This window comes from Giraffa tippelskirchi, chromosome 6, assembly GCF_054371585.1.
Source record: "Giraffa tippelskirchi isolate mGirTip1 chromosome 6, T2T-mGirTip1v1.2.pri, whole genome shotgun sequence".
NCBI classification, from domain to species: Eukaryota; Metazoa; Chordata; class Mammalia; order Artiodactyla; family Giraffidae; genus Giraffa; species Giraffa tippelskirchi.
In genome coordinates this window covers 120,011,316-120,031,540 of record NC_137280.1, presented here as the reverse complement: position 1 = coordinate 120,031,540, position 20,225 = coordinate 120,011,316, and the positions used below count along the sequence as shown (strand labels likewise).

General features: G+C 50.7%; 1 protein-coding gene and 1 long non-coding RNA gene across 27 annotated transcripts in view; one reads left to right on the top strand and one right to left on the bottom strand.

The window, feature by feature from the left end:
• MACROH2A1 (macroH2A.1 histone) overlaps nucleotides 1-20,225 on the top strand; it is an 84,244-nt gene that overhangs the window by 62,864 nt on the left and 1,155 nt on the right. For 4 of the 26 annotated variants that reach the window (XM_081502960.1, XM_081502957.1, XM_081502959.1 and 1 more), the window contains exons 6-8: nucleotides 4,745-4,835; nucleotides 9,641-9,730; nucleotides 12,170-12,344. In XM_081502960.1, coding sequence (XP_081359086.1) covers nucleotides 4,745-4,835; nucleotides 9,641-9,730; nucleotides 12,170-12,344 — 356 coding nt within the window. Of the gene's footprint in view, nucleotides 1-2,865; nucleotides 4,836-9,640; nucleotides 9,731-12,169; nucleotides 12,345-15,325; nucleotides 17,333-19,566; nucleotides 19,737-20,225 lie in introns of those variants that run through there. The other 22 variants (XM_081502954.1, XM_081502952.1, XM_081502953.1 and 19 more) reach the window with 9 other exon arrangements.
• The window catches only part of LOC145510755 (uncharacterized), a 241,913-nt gene continuing 236,240 nt past the window's right edge, over nucleotides 14,553-20,225 (bottom strand). Inside the window, exons 3-5 of the long non-coding RNA XR_014057276.1 lie at nucleotides 19,536-19,660; nucleotides 18,802-18,899; nucleotides 14,553-17,673 (exon numbers count right to left, since the gene is read on the bottom strand). This is a non-coding gene — a long non-coding RNA (uncharacterized LOC145510755). The remainder of the gene's footprint in view (nucleotides 17,674-18,801; nucleotides 18,900-19,535; nucleotides 19,661-20,225) is intronic.

Genomic DNA, 20,225 nt, shown 5'->3' with positions numbered 1-20,225 from the left:
GATTTCCCAGCCCACAAACACCCCTGCTCTGCCATGTGCTTCAGACGGCTGTGCACCCCTTTGGGTGAGAGGCCCAAGTGGATTTGACCCTGGGTGGGTCTTGGGGGGGGCGATCCTGGGACCTCCTACTATTGGACATCTATCCTGTGCCTGCCAGGCCTGTTGGCATATGTCCTCTGCACATCGAGATCCTTTCCAGGCATGTGCATGCATGGTTTCTACTTATCCTCCTGTCCAGGGGAGCTTCTGTCCTTGTTCGTGATCAGATGATCAGATCACTGTCGGCTTCTGCACTTAGTCCAGCCTGCCCAGGCCAAGATGATTGCCCATGTACCTTTCCAGAGTACCTGAAGCAATCTGTCCTCTCCCCTCCCCATTCCTCTCCCTCGAACACAAACACAGACTGGGCCTCCCCCAAGCACGAACATTTTTAATAGCAATACTGTTTTGTGGCTCAGCCCCTCACCCTGAGGACTTCTGCTGAGCCTGGCACCTGGCAGAACAGAGTTGGGAAATCAAGGCTTGGACGTGGGTGAGAGTGAGGGTGCACTTGGTTAGCTAGGGCTTCTCCATGCTAGGGGCAGTGGCTCCCTGACAGGCAGGATTCTGTGATTCCAACAGGGGGACTGCTTCCACTCAGGGGGAAGGTGAGCCCAAAGAGAACTGGGAATTCTGTTTGCAACCTCTCCTTCACTTCAGCAAGGCCCTGAAGCCCTACGGTTTCCCCAGAACACCCCTCCCCCTAAAGAGCAGGGGGTGGTTCTCCCCAGGCAGAGGCAGAAACAGAGAGAATCTACCAGGGTCTCCCCGGCTAGTTGAATCAGAGCCCATGGAAATAGCTGATTTTCCATTGAGGCATTTCTGAATACAAATCCAGAAGCATCTATACAATTGGGGAAAAAGACAGCATGAGTTTTAAAGATTTAAACATGTATGACTTTAAAACAAACTGGAAAAAAAAATCTTCTAGATGTCTTTAAAGCATATTCACCCATAACACCAAGTGGAGTGTTTCCCCCCCCTTTCTCCTTTCCATTCCTCCCGCTAGAACCTCCTGCTGCTTCACACAGTGTGAGTTTTTATTTTTGGTGGAGGGAGCAGGGAATATTGGCTTAATTTGAGCCTTTATAAACAGCATTTGCTTGAAGTCATATGCAATACGTACATGATACATAATCAAACCCTTTGCCTTGTCCTGAAGCTTCACTTGCCTTACTCTGAGATCACAGCCCATCCACACCCCTTCCCCTTGAGCACAGCCATGAGTACCCTCACCCCAATGCCATCCCTTCTGTGCCTCTGTCCTGGCACCAGGGCCCACATGTGCTTCTGAGTGCGTCACTGTGTGAGGTCACCGCGGTGGGCATCCTTCAGCTGCAGGAATGTCAGGACCCCCAATCACCCTGCAGTGCTGGAATCACACCGCAGAAAGTGTAAGTGGAGAGAGCTTGTGCCTCTTCTCCCTTTGAGCCCTGACTAAAGATAAGGCCTCCCTTTGCTGTGGCGGGGCCTAGCCAGGGCCCTTCCCTGGCCATAAGACCAATTCCTTTCCACAACTTTTAGTCTAAGCAGATCCCTGTTTTGAGAATCTGCTTATTGCTTCTGGGAATCAGAAATGGGGGGTAATATTTCTATTGCTTATAGAATGTCAGGGTTTTGTTTGTTTAGACAAACAAAATGTCTGGCCCCAGAAATTCAGTCACTTGCAGAGTGGTGGCCAGGAGCATCCTGGCCAAGTGTCCGCACACGGCCCTCTCCTGGGGGATGAACGCCTGCCCCGCTGGACCCAGTGGGGGTGGTCAGCTCCTCTAGCCAGGCTTGCAGTTTGTCTTGGTCAGCAGCTCCTCTGGGGGCCGCTTGGGCATGGCTCTCTGTGCAGCTGGTCGGAATTTCTGTCACTGAAGAACAGCCATCTTCCCTGGGAGAGAGTGAGTGCTCTGCTGCAGGCGCTTGGGCCTGAGAGCAGGAAGGGGAATCCTGGGCCAGCTCAACCCCCCTGCACCTCTGACAGCCAGTCTAGAATGTAGATTCCTCTCAGAGTGAGAGTTGCTGTGGCACCAGAATAACAGCGGGGAGGCAGGACGTGCAGTGGCGCTTTACAAGGACTTGGCTGGGGGGGTACTCATAAAAGTCACTCAAGGAAAACACTGTACCCCTGGAGCCTGGAGTAGCCTCACCAACAAGGTGAACACAGTTTAAAAGACACACTGTCTTGTTGGAGAACTGCTGTTTCTCTTCCTGGGTTTGGCCAGATCTTCAGCATCACATAACTAACAGGCATGTAAAATTAGATGTTACTAAATAACAGATCATCCTTGCTCCTCACCACCCCTGAGCAGGGCACGGGAGCCACTTAGCCAGTGTTCACAGTGACGAGAACAGCCTAAGAGACCCATGGCCACTGGGAAGAGAATGGCAGAGCTGCTAGGGGTTTGCCCAAACCAGCTAGGACTTCTGCAGCATCCCAGTGCTCAAAAAACAGGACAGTCCCATATACCCCCCGACCCTACCCCAGCCATGAGTACTTGACTCGGGGTCCTGACAGCTGCTGTACCTTGGCACCCAGATCACAAGTTCTTTTAAAGGAAGGTGGATCCCCCAGTCTGACTTGGCTTAGGCTTCCCTTTGGCCCCAGGCATCACCAAACAGGTTCTGGACCCTCAGCCTAGCTTGCTTCTTTTTAGCATCCTGAGTGGCATTTGAGTCTTTTGTTCGAAATGGATTCATTTTAGCCAGTGAGTCCCTCTTCCCCTTTGTGCCCAGTGCACCTGGAGTATCCCCTGCCCTTCATCTATATCCCAAGGCTCCCATCTCTGTGACTTCCCAGCTGTCCTGTTATTTCCCACCTCATGCTTTTCTTTTCAGCTGAACCTTATTCACAGTGAAATCAGTAATTTAGCCGGCTTTGAGGTGGAGGCCATAATCAATCCTACCAATGCTGACATTGACCTTAAAGATGACCTAGGTAATTGGGGATGGGGTTTGGCACCATCAGCTGTCAGTTGAAAAGTTATGGAACCCAGAATTTAGGCTCTTCATCTTCTCAAATTTCAGATGGTCAAACTAAATTCCCAAAACCGAGATTAATATTTGAGGGTAGACACTGAATGTCTACTTACTCTAAGCCCTTCCAACTGGGAATGATGTGATTATGTTTTGTTAAGCCCTATTGGCTGCTTTCCCCTTGATTATAAATATATTGCCATCTAAATTCTCTTCCATAATGATCACACTGACTGCTGGTTACTTTGGGGGGGACTTTTAAAAACTGTGTTTTTTTGTTTTGTTTTTTTTGTTCTGTTTTTTTTTTAAGAATTGAAACATCTCAGGTAACTACAAAATGAGTTTCTCCATTTAAGCCTTAATTAGAAATGACAGTTAAATAAAGCATGAAAACACTTGAGAAGGGAGACAGTTAAGCTGCACATCAGGATATTATTAAGTTGTCTTTCATCCACCACCAAATTGGATTCCCCCAAATTTACCACGTACTGCCACTTCAACTTTTTCTACAACTGAAAACAGTATATGACTGGGTGCCACCTTCATGAATTATTTGGCTTGAGTATGATATTAGAGAGAGGGCACTCACTCTCTTTCTGAGTGAGTTCCTCCAGAGGAAAACTATGCCAGAGCTGTGGAGTCCCTGTCCAAGAGGGTGGACGGTTCAGGACAAGCTGAGAGGTAGCCCTCAGGAGTCCCACTCTGTGGTCTCACCTTTGTAGAGAGGAACTCTCGGCTCAGGGCACAAGGAAGGCTCCTATCTCCTTAGCTGTGAGCCTTGCGGGAGCAGCAGGCTATCAGGTGCCCACCAAGGCAGCCATATGTCTGATCCTGACTAGGTATGTGTTGTGTGCCGTTAGCTCTCATCCTTGGTCACCTTTGTAAGATGGCAGATTTCCTTACCGGGAGAGACGCCCATGCCAGAGCCCCGGCCCGACCCACACAAACAGGTGCAGCAGTGGGTGCAGTAGTGGGTGCAGTAGTGGGTGCAGTAGTGGGCTGAAGACGTGAAAACTGGGACTCAAAACTGCCCTGCGTGAACTTGTTTTCCAAGTGCCTTAAACAGATATTTTCTTGAGGGGGAAAAAAAGCCCACAAACTAGAAAAGGCAAGGATTCATCTAGTCACAGTATACATAAAAACAAGATTAGAATAAGAGGTAGGCCTAGAAAAATATTTTTACACATCTAAGGGGAAGAATAAAGGCATTGCTCTGTGCACACCTATACTGTTTTCTCCGTTTTCAAGAAATGTCCCTTGAAGGTAGACAAAATGATGAACTTCACAGGAATAAAAATCAAACCCTAAATGGTGACTGCTGCTGAGAAAATGGAGAAACTTGTTGTTTTGGTTGGCCTGATAGTCCACTTTTTTTAAAAAAAAACAGATGCCATGTTTTAGTAGCCTTCTCAGTGGGGTGCCAGTCGTACAGGCTTTTGCGAAGTGAAACGGGGCATTCGTTGTTCTTTCTTTTAACCTTTGGAAATGATCTCGTGTGTGTTTCTCTTTTTTTTGGACCTGTCATTCAAATGTTTAATTTAAACATGTCACATTTGATATCCCTCCCCCTCCTCCGCTCACCCCCACCCACATGTGCGCACACCTCGTGGACTGACTGCCCTTTGGCTCGTATGTTGGAATCGACCAGGTAGGCCAGCCCTGCCACTGGGGCCTTAGTAAATGTGCCTGTGCGTGGGTCTCGGTCCAACACAGTTGATATACATTTGTTTACCTGTTATAGTTGCAAGTTGTACAGGCTGACATTGCCTCGATCGACAGTGATGCTGTCGTTCACCCGACAAACACTGACTTCTACACCGGTGGTGAAGTAGGTAATGCCTAGCCGGGTGCTGCCGAGTGTGTGTGTGCATGGTCAGTCGGCCGCCGCAGACAGCTTGATCCTTTGACAGCTATGCAGGGCTGCATTCATTTCACACTTCCAGCTGTCCTGACCTTCCCCAGGTCTCCCGTCCCCGGGTCGTGAATGCGAGAAGTACAGCTAACTGTCAGCCAGGTTGCATCATGCTGCTCCCAGCTGGGCCCACTTCTGGTTTGGAAACTGGTTCAGCAACATCGTGTCCTCACTTGCTTCCTGAGGCACAGCTTTGTTGGAGACTGGGTTCACATGTGATCTGAAACTGCTAGGGGGATGCAGCCGGATGGGCTGTGTGGCATCTATGACCGCTTCTGTGCCCTTCTGTGCATCAGTCACACAGGAACGCCTGGGCACAGGTCTGCGTCAGAAGCACACTTGTTCCTGACAGTGGCCTTCAACCTTAAGTGCACGCTGGGGGAACTTGACAACCCTCTCCCACGCTCATGTTCTCAGACCTTAAGTGCACAAAGGTCCCCTAATTCTGATGTCGTGTTTCTAGACACTCTTGAGAAACACTCTCCTGGACCCAGAGAGCCCCTTCCTCTCCCCAGCAGCTGACACACATGGTGGCATCTGGCACTAAGTAGCTGGCATCTGGCCCTAAGTAGCTGGCATCTGGCCCTAAGTAGCTGCGGGTGGGGCAAGGCAGAGTGAGCACGCAGGGCGCCAAGACTCTGTGGCTGCAGACTGGCATAGACAGTGCCCTGCTGTACGAATGTGTTGAGGGGCTTCTGTAATGTGGGTGTGAAGGCGTCCTGGTGTGATGGCAAAACAGTGCAGGATTGGAGCTAGGTAGAAGGATCCTGAATCCTAATCTTATCATCTACCAGATTTGGGGCCTCGGCAAGTCACCTAACTCCTCCTCAGTGCCTTGGTTTCCCTATCCGTAAAATAGTGTTAACAATGAGAATTGTGTTGAATTATGTTAAATCATGTAAGCAGAGCACCCTGCTTCACGTCTGGCTCGTGATAGGGGCTTACTGTTGTGGTCTTGCTCTCAGGTGCATGTATGATTTTTACAGTAGGCGTGCTGAGAGCAGCATTTCTGAGTGTAGATTCCAACACCAGCTTCCAGAGAGAATGGATACATTTCTCTTAAGGGCAGAAGTGAAGTCATCTTGAAGGATGAGGCTGTAGGGATCTGCCTGAGTGTCCCAGACACTAGAAGCACAGCAGCTTAGCAATCTGTAGCTGTCCAACTCTGCTCAGTGTCAGCCACAGAGCCCGCTGTTCACAGTCTGCCCCAGCCACTGGGATTTGGGCTGATTGCTCTCCTGGGCATTTTGGATTTTGGATAAGGATGGAAAGACAAACTGGATGGAAAGTCGGGATTTGCCAAACCTGCTAGGCCCAAATGAAATCAGGCTGTAGGCAATTAAAATAAACTTCCCTTTCTTAAGATTTTGGAGGAGTTTAAGAGCTCCTAAGTCAGGCAGCTTAAGAGAAAGATACTTCCTTTCTTAACCAAGTGAAAACTTGATGGGAGGGAAGTACTGATTTGGAGGAAAATAAATAAACGAATAGCTAAGGGCTTATCTTTTCAGCCAGGATTGGCTAAAGCCTGGGTTCATCCTGCCATCCCGGACTTTGGGTGAAATGGAAGTTTTGAAACTTGCTGGGCAAAAAAATCTTGCCCAGGGGAGAGAAAGGAAGGGCCAGCCTGCTGCTGCTGGGGAAGTCTTTCCTCAGGATTAGCCACACCAGGAGGTGGAGCTGGCAGGGGCCAGCTGGGGTTAACAGGCAGAGCCAACTGTCCCCACCCTACAAGAGCCCAGTCCTTCCTAAACCATGAATGGAACTAGTCTCCTTGGAATAATGACAATGCTAGTACTTTTCTCTCTGACACGCTTGCCCTTAACCCACTCGTGTGCACAGGGCAGGGAAGACTAGCCTCAGTGACATGTAATTAACCCGGGTCTGAGAGCTCTGCCAAGGCTACCTGGCACGTCACTCACAGACACTGTCAAAACAGATCCAGACAGCCTGACTGGCCAAGGAGCAAGATTGTGCCAAGATTAGAACTCAGGGCTTCCAAAGCCCACCTCCGTGCTTTTTCTCTGAACCAGTCCAAACTAGAACTGAACCCAGATCTCTTACAATACCAAAATAATGATCAACCAGATTCACACATGGTCTCAATTGGTTCCAGCTTCCACTTTGATGTGTGAGAGGGAAAAGAGGAAGCGAGGATGTAATCACTCCACTTCTCATATTTGGTGTGAATTCCCGAGTCCCGAGACTGCTGGAAGAAGGAATGCGAGTGCAGGAATGCTTAGCCCCAGTGATTAACTTTTACCCATCAAAAAGTTCTTTCTAACAGTGAAATAGACCACAGGCTGAGCCTGACATTTGTCCAAGCCTAAAGTTTTGCTTAGGCTGTTTTGAACACTGATACTTATGCCTGCTTTCTAAGCATGAAATAATGTTCTTGTTCTCATGGGAGTAACACATGTTTATGCTTGGGGGCAAATAAGCCAATTGCTTTATGATTAACCCTGAAGTTAAGCCTAAAAAGCAAGAGTCTTACATTAAGAGTGTTGACAATACAGTTGAAATGGGCCTGTTTCTTGTTAAAAAGTACACGTGTGTCTACATGAACATGTGCATACATATGTGTGTGTAGGAGTCAAGTCCTGACCGGGTTGATTGCCTGCAATCTAGGGTTCAATTTTTAAGTTTGGGAAATGCATTAAGTGTAATTTAACGTGCAAATTTCACTTCTAATTAAAGCAAGATTTAATTATAAGTAAAAATTTTAAAGTAAACACTCTTCCTAAGATAAAACACCTTTAATTATAAATCAGCCCATTTTCTTAATGTTTTCTATTTCAGAAAGGTGTCGGTAGTATTAATACAGCACTGATTTTACTTTATCTTCCAAATTTCCCATTCCCCCTAAAGAGTAGGTACAATAGAGAATGCATCTGAAAATAGTCCTGCCTAGAGCATGTTCGTATCCATCCCTCAAGCTGGAGGATGGATGATGAGGGAAGGCCAGACCAGGTGTAGTTGGGCAGCAGCAGTGTTTGGGATCCAGTGGATTTAGACTTCAGATTCATTTCTCTCAGTTGCATGGATATTTCAGGTGAACCTGTAACTGGGCCTCACTCACCTGGGTTGTAGCCTCAAACTCTCTGCTTCCCGGTGGTTGGAGCTAAGCCATGAGGTCCAGCCCTGCTCCCCTAAGCCCGTTGGCCACTGTCCCTGATGCTGAACTTTGTCACAAACACCAGAGGCCGCTACCGCTGTCAGTGAAAGTCTCTGAAGCGGGTGGATGTGTTTTACCTCTGCATGCCTCTGCCATTTAAAGCCCACTTCACTGTTTTCCAAGATAGGTGAAGGCTTGTGGGCAGTCCGGGCTAATGAGGAGGGGCACTGGATCCCACCTCAGGGATCCCACATTAATCTCTGTCTGAAAGCCAGGCCTTCTCCTAGCTGAGAGCTCCTTGTGGGTGACGGCCTGCTGCTCACATTCATTCAGGCCCCCAGACTTCGTAGAGTAGGCGGCTTATAGGCGGTGCTTGCTAGTAGCCCTTTTGCTGACTTATTTGTGACAGTGCCCAGGCCATCTGCTTTTCCTTCTAGACACTTCCTGGGGTTACTTCACCCCTCCACAACCCCTCCTGCTAATGAGGCAGGTTTCTCTAAGATAATCAGACCTAGTCATTCCAGGGTGAATCCAAAGAGAATTTGGGCTGGTGCATCCCAGTGCACCCTCACTGACCCAGGTGCCGGGGGCACCTGGAATTTTCCATGACAAATGGTGAATCTTAAGGGGAGTATTTTATCCTCTTGTGAGGAATGTACTTTAAAATGTGCACAACTGAGGAAGCAGAGCTTAGGGAAGACTGAGACCCCATGCTGGCCAGACTTTGAAGGATGATTCTGATTGCTGCTCCCTGGTGAGACATTTAACCCACAGACCTTATTATAGGTGTTGATAATATATTTGGGAACTTGGCTTTCATAGCAGGAATGGATTACTTAGTAAGTACCCTAATTTAAGAAGAAGTGCTCCCAGAATCCCATTTGATTTTTAAAATCTGGTCCTGAACAGACATCCTTCTTTCCAAGCTTTGATATAAGTTCATCTTTAAGCTCTGTTTCTGATGTTGCCCTCCTTTACCTAAAACGATTCTGAATCATTAGTGTGATTAAGGAAATACTGTCTGAGGCCATTTTTTTTTTTAATTCACATATGACACCAAAGCTGCAAAATAGAAACTAAGCATGGTAGTAGTGCTAGTCCAAAGGTGGCCAAATCTGAATGCTTGCTTCTGGGCCTGCTGCCAAGAGGAGAGCTAGCTGCCTGATGGAAGCCTGGTATGCTTCTTCTAAAACCTCCTTATTTGGGGGTTCTCCCCAGAGACAGAAGAAAATCCAGGGGGAGGCATCAGCCTTGGAAGCCAGCACCATCTGGTTTCTCACGCTGATGGAAAGCATGCGAGACAGGCGTGCTTGCAGAGAACAGGCATCTCCTTCACATCTCTGGCACGTCCAGGATCACCCCAAGTCACCCCCACATAAAGGCGCAGCAAAGGTGGCCCGGTGACCAGTCGTGTAGAGTGGTGACTGGCCAATAGTGAATCTCTTCTAAATTTCACTTTTCTGACTCAGCCACAGCTTTGTTCCTATCTTGCAGCTGCCTGGAAATTTAGCTGGTCAGATCATTTTCAGTATGTAATCATCTGACATGCTAAGTGTCTGTGTATGCCCCAGGACCCAGGGATGGCGATCTAACCTCACCCTGTTCTTGTCTAGGAAACACGCTAGAGAAGAAAGGTGGCAAGGAGTTTGTGGAAGCTGTCCTGGAACTCCGGAAAAAGAATGGGCCCTTGGAAGTAGCTGGAGGTAAGAGGGGCAGCACCCTGTTGATCTGGGAGTGGTACATGCTGTATCACAGAAACCATTTTACAGGACAGATTAGAATTCAGAGGTGTATGGGTGTCTCCGAGATGAAGGCAGAAGAAAGCCTGGTAGACTTTTTATCACACACTAATTGTCAGGGGAGTTAAGGGTTGTGAAAATTGCCTTTCTAAAGTTTTTTCCTTATTACTTAAAATAGCTTCTAAATGTTTGATATCTAGCCCTCAAATTTTAAGCAGTTACAGAAGCCAAACTTGGCAAATCTGAGAGCCGAGAATTATAGTGATACTGAGCCATCTGCAAAATTGCTGATGAGAGATGCAAATGAATCATTTCCATTCAGCCATCTGTGTTTTTAATGGGAGAAATATAAATACACATCTCTCATTTGCCAATTATACCTTTCCTGATAAGAGGGGTAAGAAAATGAAGTGTGAGATGAGGAGAATTACTGCTAAGAACTCAAGGCAGGGCACTGCTCACTGCTGCCAGCCTGGACTGGGGGATTTTAGGTGGACACAGGGTTTCCTGAGCACCTGAGAGTCAGGACAGGGGGCAAGGCTGGCTCACCCACCAGCTGTGTGAGAACAAACCATTCCCTTCCTTTCTCTCTGGGCTCATTTCCTCTTCTTACTAGATGGTTCCCCAATGCCCATTCCACATCCTATTTATGATTTTTAAAATGAATCTTAAATATGGGCATCAGTGGTTCCTAGGTCACACCCACACAGCCTTCTCTGAGGGTCCCCCTGGCCTTACGCCTCCTTCCCCAGTGCCTGCACATGACCTCTCATCCTGGGCTAGTCATGGGTCCCAGCAGGGATAAGAGGGTGGCATTGCATTTGACCTCTGCTCTGCCAGTTCAGTTTGGTTTTGCCTACAAAGGGCAAGGGACTGCAGAGAGTTTGTGGGGGCACAGGTACCAAGCTCTTGCAGGCAGTTGCCCTTGGAACTGCCCACACTGAACAGGGAGGACACACACAGCATAAAGCACCCAGCCAGGGGCTTCTGGCCTTTCTCAGCCCCTTCCGGGCACCTCTGTGTGCCAGCCTGGCTTCCTTCCCATTGGTACTTTGGTTTAAGCCCGTTTGGTGGCCCTCAGCGGGAGGTGTGATGAGAGGGGGCCCTGATGCTGCCACATACCATCTTAGCTGGTGACAGAGGAGCCACAGCTGGTGCCAACCCATTAGACTTAGCACAACTTAAGGTATGTTTGCTTGTTTTAAAGACAAGAACATATTTTGTTCTTTATTCTAAGATCTCTTTTAGAAAATGTTTTAAAGTATTTTTAAGTATGAAGGAAATAGATAATCACTGCTAACACAGGTTTTATCTTTTCCAAGCATGGTTTAGGAGTTATTTCTCATGTGGGCAGACCTGTGAATTAAGTCCTGCAGTGTCAATCAAGCCCACAGTTCTTGAACCACTCAGCAGAGCCAGAACTCAAAGTCAGACCTGTGACTTTGGGTTCAGACTGTTGCTACTGCACCATGAGACACTTCTCACAAATCCCTCTTCTCCGGATTCCGCTAGTCACATAGCAGACTCAGTAACAACCAAGACCCCTGGATAGCGCTGGGTGTTCGTCACAAATTGGGTTTAGGGAACATTGGATCGAAAACGTTTGGGTGTCTTAGTGGAACAGTGGTTGGAGATGTGAGTGTGCTCCTGTACAGAAATCTGGCAGGCAGCATTCATCAGACGCCTTGGTTCTAGAACCACCTTCTTTGTGCTGCAGCTTTTGGGATGGGAATCCTGGAATGTGCTCTGGGAGCCATGGGCTGATCTGTCAAATTTCCTGGTGGGAGCAGACCCAAGACCATTGTCTTCAGATCTGACCCAGGGTGGAAAGTGAGAACACACCTGGAAAGGCATGTCTGCTGTAGAGATCTTCAGCTGGAAAGAGGCTTCTTCTAGGAGAGAAAGAGTAAGATGGAAAACAGTTCCATCCAAAAACACCATCCAATTAATTCTGTCAAAACTAGCAGGATGGGTTAGTCAGGGAGAAGACTAGAGCAGCAGACATGCTATTTAGATTACTTTCCCAATAGGTTTATTCTGAATTGTGTCTGAGAGATTTATAGATACATCATAATTAAATGCACATGAATCCACTTGAGGAAAAAGCAGTTAGAGACCCCAGAAGGCAATTAATTGGAGGCTACAAACATTCTGACACATTTGGTCAAGTTAGATGGTTAAGGCTCTGCCTTCTGGGAGGGTAGAGAGAGGGTTTACTGTGACCTTGGCTAAAGTTCCTGGTGGTGATGCATCCTAACGCCAACTTCCCAGGGGTGGGGATGGGCATCCCCCTTACCAAGGGAGGAGACTCTCGGACCACGCAGTCTAGGGGGATGTGCTGGAGAGTGGTCCTTGTGCTTTGTGTGGGAACCCCACTCACTGTTCCTATCTTGTCCCCTGCAGCTGCTGTCAGTGCAGGCCATGGCCTGCCTGCCAAGTTTGTGATCCACTGTAACAGTCCCGTCTGGGGTGCAGACAAGTGTGAGGAACTTCTGGAAAAGACGGTGAAGAACTGCTTGGCGCTGGCGGATGACAAGAAGCTGAAGTCCATCGCCTTTCCATCTATCGGCAGCGGCAGGTAAGGGCATGTGGCTCTCTCCCCAGTGTGTGTGGGCCACGCTTGCAGAGAGCTGTGTGCACATGGTCAGCTGAGGTTGCATCCAGCACTCTCTGGGCAAAGCCCTTTGCCCCTTACCTGTGTATTTCCAAGCGTTCTCCAGCCCCCCCTCTGTGTCTCACTGCCCTGCGCATGAGGTGGACCTGAGTGGGCAGGTTTGTGAAACAGGGCTGCCCCCCCTCTAGCTCTGAAATCTCCCCAGGGAGACTTAAAGAGGTTATGGGGAGCAGTACAACTGCCCCTCAGACACACAACCCAGAGTGGCAGCCCTGGAAGGGTGTAGTTGTTGAACCTCTAACGGGGCAGGTAGGACTCAGCCACAACCACACCCCCCGCCCCTGAGATGGTACACCCCAGATGTCAGCACACAGCCCACAAGGTCCCTACCCGTCAAGCAGCACTGCACTCGGGCTTGGGCCTGGCTAAGCAGCCGAGTGATAGCAGGCAAATGAACCCCCCTTCTGGCTCTAACCCCCTACCCTGTAAAAAAAAACGTGATCATCACTCACCCCCCCACCCCCACCCCCCGCCCAGCATTTCAGGACCACTCAGACATTAAGGTGCTCTCTGAAAAGAGCATGCTTTGAGAACTCTGCCATGAAGAAGATGGGATGGCTGCCTCTGAGGCTGTGTCTCACTGCCTGTCACATCTCCAGGCTCCTCCCTCCCCAGGGTCTGAGCCTCAGGCCTCTAGAAGCCTCACCCTCTGGACAGGCCACGGTAGCAAGTGGAAAGTGGCCTTCAGAGCTGCTGCAGCCCAGGGCACTGTGTCGGCAGGTAGCTGTCCTGGGGCGTCCTGTGCACATGGAGAGCCTTTCAGGGTCTCTGCCATCAGTGCTTTTTCAGTGTCTGAGGGAGGTGGGCTGTGCAGTACAGCGTGGGTCCAGCACACTGACGTCCCATGACACAGCCAGCTACTTTGTCCTCCTGGGCCAGAACCATTCATTGTGCGTATAGAAAAGCTGCTCTTCTCAAAGCACTCCCCTTCCAAACCCACAAGGAGGACAGAGAGTGGACTTTGCTGTTTTTAACCTTGTGCAGACCTTGTAATACTGCTTCCCTGAACAGTGCCATCACTGAGGGTCCCACAGCCCAAGTGCCAGAGCCGGTCCTGGGACATCTGCTCGAGCAGAGCTTAGCTGGTATATACCCAGAAGGCCTTGCCTATAGGCAGACAGGTACTGTGCACCAGGGCTTCCCAGGGGTCACAGTAGTTATACCAGAGGACCTGATATGGGAAAACTCTTCCTCTGGAGCCTCTGCCTCTCCCCCTCCAGCAAGGACAGAAGGAGCATCCCCCTGCTGACCCTCCTGGAGATGAGCTGTGGGCACCACGCCTCCCCTCTCTGGTCCTGCAGTTCTGGGCAGTGGGCTCTCTTCTGGGGCTTACTAGCACAGCTGGTGTGTGGGGGGAGGGACCCTGAACAGAGGACAAGTGAAAGCGCACACCACCCCGGCCCCGAGGTCCCGTGCTCACCCTGCCCTGCGCTCAGACCCTTCACCTCCAAGTGCAGATCAGTCCAGAACTGACACCATGGTTGTTTTGGATTGCCATCCGTCTTTCTAGTTGCCATACATCTTCATTCTCTTCTGCCAGAAGCAAAACTTGACCATCATTTTAAAAAGTCAATACCATGTAAATGCATATTGAAAAGAAAGCAAAGCTGACAGAGCTAGAGCATCTAACAGCCCTTTCAGTTGGTTCTAAGAGCACCTGGCAAAGACACGCCCCCTTCATAAGGTAGTCAGCAAGCACCCAGCAGATTGAATTTCCCCAGGAACTGTGGAGCTGTGTATAGGTACCCAACTCAGTCCCAGAGTCCTTTCAAGATTGTTTTTTCTTTTTTTTTTTTTTACAACGTGCTCTTGGATCTGAGCATAATTAGCCAGCTTCCTGCTTCTCCCACTTTCCCATCCTCCCACAGAAATTCTATTCTTTGGCATGGCTCTGCTGTGTGACCTTTGGGAAGTGAATCACCCTCCCTGTCCCTGGCCTGCCTTATCAGATAGTGAGGCTAAGGGACTGCCCTTCCTCACAGATGGTTCTAAGGCACAGTTAATTAGCGTTTCGGATACACTTTGATCTACTCTGATGAAAGGTGCTTCCGAGGAGAGAAGCAATAGAGGAGTCTTTATTGGAGGTAATAATTTCACGCTCTTTTATATGACTATTGGGAAATTTTTAATTGAAGCATAAAAGTCATGGCCATAAAAAGAGCATCTGTTATTACAAACTTATTTACATTTTTCACAGAGTAAAATGTTTTAAAAAATAATCAGTTGAAAGCTTTTAAGAGGGCAGAATGCCAAAGACAAGCACATGTGCATTGCCGCCCGGCCCCACATCTGTGGGGCAGACCTCATCCCACAGAGCCGTGTAAACAGCTGCCCTCCCTTTCATGAGCAGAGAATGGGATTACACCAGAGCCAGCCAGTAAATCACAGTGGGGTTTAGGAGGGGAAGTAAAACAGCTTGTTTGTGGCATCCAGTGTCTCCAGCATAAAAGTCATGCTGGAATGAAAACAATATAAATGCAAACATGTTGGTGAAGGGCTGTGGGATCACTTTCTCTCGGCTGAGGCCCAGTGTCACAGGCGTGTGGAGGATGACCACAGCCCTGTACTGCCTTCCTCCAGCCCCCAAGAGTGGGAGCCAATTCTAGAGCCCGCTGAAGGCAAATGAGACCCCACAGTGCAACCCCGGGCTCGGGAAACCGCCTCTAGCCCTCCTGTCCTTGGGCACCCTGCTCACAGTATTTATGGATCCCTCCACTCCCTCCGCTCTATTTGATATTAGGGGATGACCCCTCTCCAGAGGGGCAGTACTTGGGGAATAGCTAGTGTGGGGCTTTGATTAAACTCTCCTTAGATTTATGAGCCTAAAAAGGAAAGCCAGTTTGTTTTCTTCAAACTACCATTTATGGCTGTTCATTGAGTTTCAGGAGTGGTGCTAAACCTTCTATCTGCAGTATCCTCACAGCGATCCCACAAGGTGAGCAGCACTGTTAATTCCACTCAAAGGCAAAGAAGGGGAAGCTTAGAGCGGTTAAGTCACTCACCAGAGGTCACACAGCATGTACTTGTAGAGCCAGCATTCCATCCGAGGCCCTTGGCTTCAGTGCTCTTGATATTAGGCACATGGAAGCCCCGCCTACTGTCCCCTCTGGTCAGCAGACCCACTTCTGCCTTGCCAGAGGATCACACCAATCCTTGCGCACTCTGTGGGAGTCGATTATAGAGAACCTTGGAAACACTGCTTGGAATTCCCTGACCTGCCCAGGCACAGCATCAGCCTCCCTGATCCCTGGGCTTGAGCCTTAGAAGACAAATACAAAGAACAGAGACAAACTCTATTGGGGAGAATTACTTACATGAGCCCTGGAGAGAAGGTAAGAGGCCTCTGGGGGGTTGTGTTGCCCGGGCCTCTCTCTGGCTTTGGAGGTACTTTGTTGGATGCCAATGCCTTCTGAATTTTAGCTTCACCCACTTGTAACCCACTGCCTTCAGCTCGGACCCGGAGAGCCTGGTCTTTACCTCTGGATGGAGTCGTCTCTGGTTGGGGAGTTACTCAAAACCAGACAGAGCACAGGAAGGCCCAGAAGCACAGTGTGAGGGAGACCTACTCCCAGCAGACGGGGCCACATGGGGCGATAGACACTTTGCCCGCATCACCCAAGCTACCCTGTCCTATCCATCTCCCAAACAGCCGAGACAGTTAAACAGGTGGCCTGGTCCGGCCGGAAAACCAGAGTCCATCTAGAAGCCACTTTTGTTCTTAGCCTTCAGGCTTGGGCCTCTAGTCTTTCTCCTCCAGAAAATCCACCTGGGCTCTCCAGTTCCCAGGGCACAGCCTCTCCCCACAGGAATCTCTGGGTCCTTGGTCAGCCTCCTCAGCACTGCCCCTGGCCTGCAGTTGTACAGGCCTGCCTTACCCAGCCCTGGAGGCCAAGCTCACTGGAAGCAGGGACGCCTGGCAAAGCCCTAAATGAAGAGGGGCTTGGAACAGTGGACAGGAAACCAGTGTGTACAGACAGCCCCCAGCCATCACCGAGCAGGTGACCCAGGAGGGCACCACACAGAGGTAGCCCATGGGGTCTACTTGCAACAGCCAGGGAGACTGAGGCCTCAGACACTTGGGAAAGGCTGTTGCAGACACAATTGGAGTGACTTCAGGGAAGCTCAGACACCTTCTCAGTCTGGTCAAGACAAGGCAATAAAAAAAGGCCAAAGTGTAAGATAAACTCTCTGAGGGGTGAGAAGCCCTTTCTCACAAAGCAACTTAAGACACTGAGCAGAAGCACAACCGGTTGGGTCAGGGCCGCATGGGAACATGGGGGGCTCCCAGCTCTCGGGGAAGCCGCACGCGCATCCCCATCATCAGCACCATATGGTACCTGCTTCCCAGTGGAGGAAGCTTGTGCTGAGAGCTCGGCACGATTCAGACTGGAATCTGACTGGAGTAGGAGCCCGTGTCCAGCCTCGATCTAGAGGCAGCGGTGACTGGCCTCATCCAGGAGGCAGACACAGCTTGGCGGCGGTAGAACAGAGTGACTGGAGGGGAAGACCCAGCCGAGCAGAGAGGCAGCGGTTATTCCAGCCCACAAGCCAAGAGATGAGTGAGACGCAGAGGTGAGCACCTCTCTCCAAACTGGTCGGTGCTGCCCCAGGAGGGCCGACGGAGCCCCTGCCCACACCACAGCTGCGGCAGTCGCGGTGGACGGCCCTCCAAGAGAACTGGACGCCCCAGGCCTGGACAGCGGCCCTCTGGGGGCCTCAACTACAACTTTGTCAGCAGAGACAGCAGCGGCCAGCCGTCCCAGGGCCACCACGTGTACCTTTAGAAAGACCTTGTGTTCCCGCTTTATAGATGACACTATTGATGAGGGCTCTGTGTAGTATCTTGTTCAACGTGCACAGCTTCTCCAGGTAATAAATACTTGATTACCTGCCTTATTTCACCAGGTGGGGCAACAAGGCACAGAGCCAGGGCCCAGACTCAAGTCCTGTGGGGCTCTAGGTTGCTGTGCGCACACAGCTGCCCCTGTCTTAAGGGTGCAGGGCTCTGCCTGTGAAAGCATCCGCTTACACATTCCATTCTGTTACAAATACTTCTAAGTGTGCCTACTAGGAATCGTTTTGAGGCCCTACCTGAAGACATGAGGAAAGCTGCTGCCACCTCCATTCCTTCCTGGTGGCCTGTGTGGTCCAGAGTGGCCACAGTCCCATGGCTGGGTCTCTTCAGGCTGTGACTGCCTCGGACACAGGGCTGGGTTTCTCAGCAAGAGGTTTCCTGAAACAGAGCACATTCATGGTCACCCAACAGCAACCTTGCAGGACAAGCCAGATCAGCCTGTGCTCCCTTAACAGTGGGGCATACAGGCCTGGGCACTGCAGCTCTATGACCTTTGACCCCTACCCTTCTCCCCACTTGTAGGTTCTTAACCTCCGGGCCTACCCCTCAAGCTCAGATTATTAAGTCCACCCTGACTGCATGTAGAACAGTGGCTCTCGGGGCATGGTCCCTGGGCTCACATCATCAGACTTCCTGGCTGGAGCCCAGCAACCTGCATGTTGGCCACCCCTCTGTAGTCCTGATAGAAGCTAAAGTGGAGAACTGTTGACTGAGAGGAACAGGGACTAATGCCCCTTCACTCAGAGTCACACATCCTCCAAGGCAGAGGAATGGGAAGCTGGGGGCGCCCCAGGGAGGCCCCGCCACGTCTCTCTACCACACCATCTCCTCTGGCTCGGGCAGAGCAGCCTCAGAGTGGCACGAGGGCAGCTCATGAAGCCCTGCCCCGAGCCAGCTGCAGTGGGGCACATGCCAGAGGAGGTGGGCTGCGACCATCAGGCCACACAACAGAGGCCCTCACCTCAGCCCAGCTCACCTGTGCAGGTGCAAGGCAGGGACGTTAGTGGGGTGTCTGGGGCTGGTGGAGCCTAGTCTTGGGCTTCCAGTGCAGAGGCAACACCTCCCAGTGCTGCCCAGCCCCTACCTAGCCAGGGGGTGTGCACAGGCCGAGCTCTGCCTGGTCAGAAGCCCCTGAAGTTCCTGGCCTGAGTGCAGGCTGCCCCCAGCAGTGGGTGGAGCTCTGCGGTCCTGCCACTGCCCCCGTGACCCCACTCCTGCCTGTCTGCCCAGCAGCAGCTGCCTCCTCATGCTTTTCTCATCAGGATCAGAACAAGTGGGATTGTTTTAATTGATGAGTTCTCTGGACAGCATCTGTATTTACAGCAGGAAAATAAACATTTGCTCTTTGTGAGATGCTTCAAGTGGGACCTTATTCGGGTGACCCTGGGACCCTGTGCCTGCACGCTCACCCCCAAAGTGGGCCTGGTCCCCCTTTCAAGAGTGGGGAGTGGGAAAGGAAGGGTAGCCCCTCCAGGGTGTGAGCTGGGTGCCCCACAGCACACTTACCAGAGAGAAGCGCCAAAACAAAAGGTCGGCTTTACTTCACGCAGTCTTTCCAGCCTGCATCTTGTCCTGGACAGCATGGCCTCCGTGCTTCTTGACTCCTGTGAGGAGAGTGAAGGCAGCTGAGCCAGGCTTGTAAAACAGCTTCTTCCCAGGCTGAGCCTGTGGGTCCTGTAGTGGGGATGAGAAACTCTTCCTGCACCGTTCCCACCACCCTCCACCCCAGGCCGCCTGTTGGTCACCCCAACTCTGCTGGTGCACAGAGCTCCCAGGGGGTCCTCAGGTGGAGGCTGCCTGTCTGGAGCACTGTCCTGGCCAGAACACCTCTGCAGTTCTCCCTCAGCTTCTGACCCTGGTCTGGTCACAGGTTGGTGTATGCTGGCTGCCTGGCAGGAGTGCCCTGTGCTTGGGGCGGGGCACCTGTGAGGGAGCCCCAGCGCTGGGGTGCACCTACTACAGCCTGCAGGCTCCTCTGCACAGACTGGGAACAGGCCTGGGGTGATGCCTATGTCATCTAAGAGTGAATTTCACTTCTGAAGCCTTCAGGAGTTAGTAGGGGTCCATTATCAAGCTGAGTGAAGCCCTGTTTGATCGAAAGCAAGTTGCAAGAATGGTTTTCTCCTCGGCTTTGAAAGGCGCTGAGTGCTGACAATAGAGTAAGTGTGACCCTCCAAAAGAAGCTAAGGTGGTGCACATCTCACAGCGCTTAGCGAGCGAGCCGGGGAGAAATCCTGTACCTGACACATCTGAAAGCCTCTCGTCTGGCAGCAGGTACACCATTCGAAGGAAAGTCCCAACCGAAACCAGCAAGTTGGCCCCACACTTCAGACTCCAAGGTCAGGTCGGATGGAAGACGGTAGACCTGCAGATGAACAAAGAAATCCCCATGGACTCCAGTCCCTCACTCTTGCCCTCGGTATCCTGAACTGTAAACTGGGGTCAGTAGGAGCTTGAATCCAGAGCCACTGGCTCCAAAGGCCACGTTATCTCCCCTAGACTAAGCCTAGTGCCACAGCCCTGGATCCTGTGGGTCCTGCGCCTGCAGTGTTGCCCAGGAACAGCCTGAGCCCACACGGAGAAATAGTGCCTATCCTGTTAGTGCTGCTTTCAGATTCTTGCCTGAGTTCTGAGCCACGTGACATTTACTTTAAATGGAATTGTATGTGAATTCACGTCAGTTTGGCCTGGAGACTTGGATGCTGTCCTTTGGGATGAAGAGCCTAATTGTCCCAGAGTTGTTCCCTCACACAGCTCCCTGACACTCAGGCCTACGAGGTGTCCAAGCTGGTGTGTGCTGGGAGGAGGATACTCGGCATCCATGAAATCTGAAGGCCCGTGGGGAGGGTGCAATCCTCTACCGTGGACAGACGGAGGCTGGTGCTTGTTGGAGAAGCTCCAGTGTCCATTACCCCTGAGATTGAGCCCCC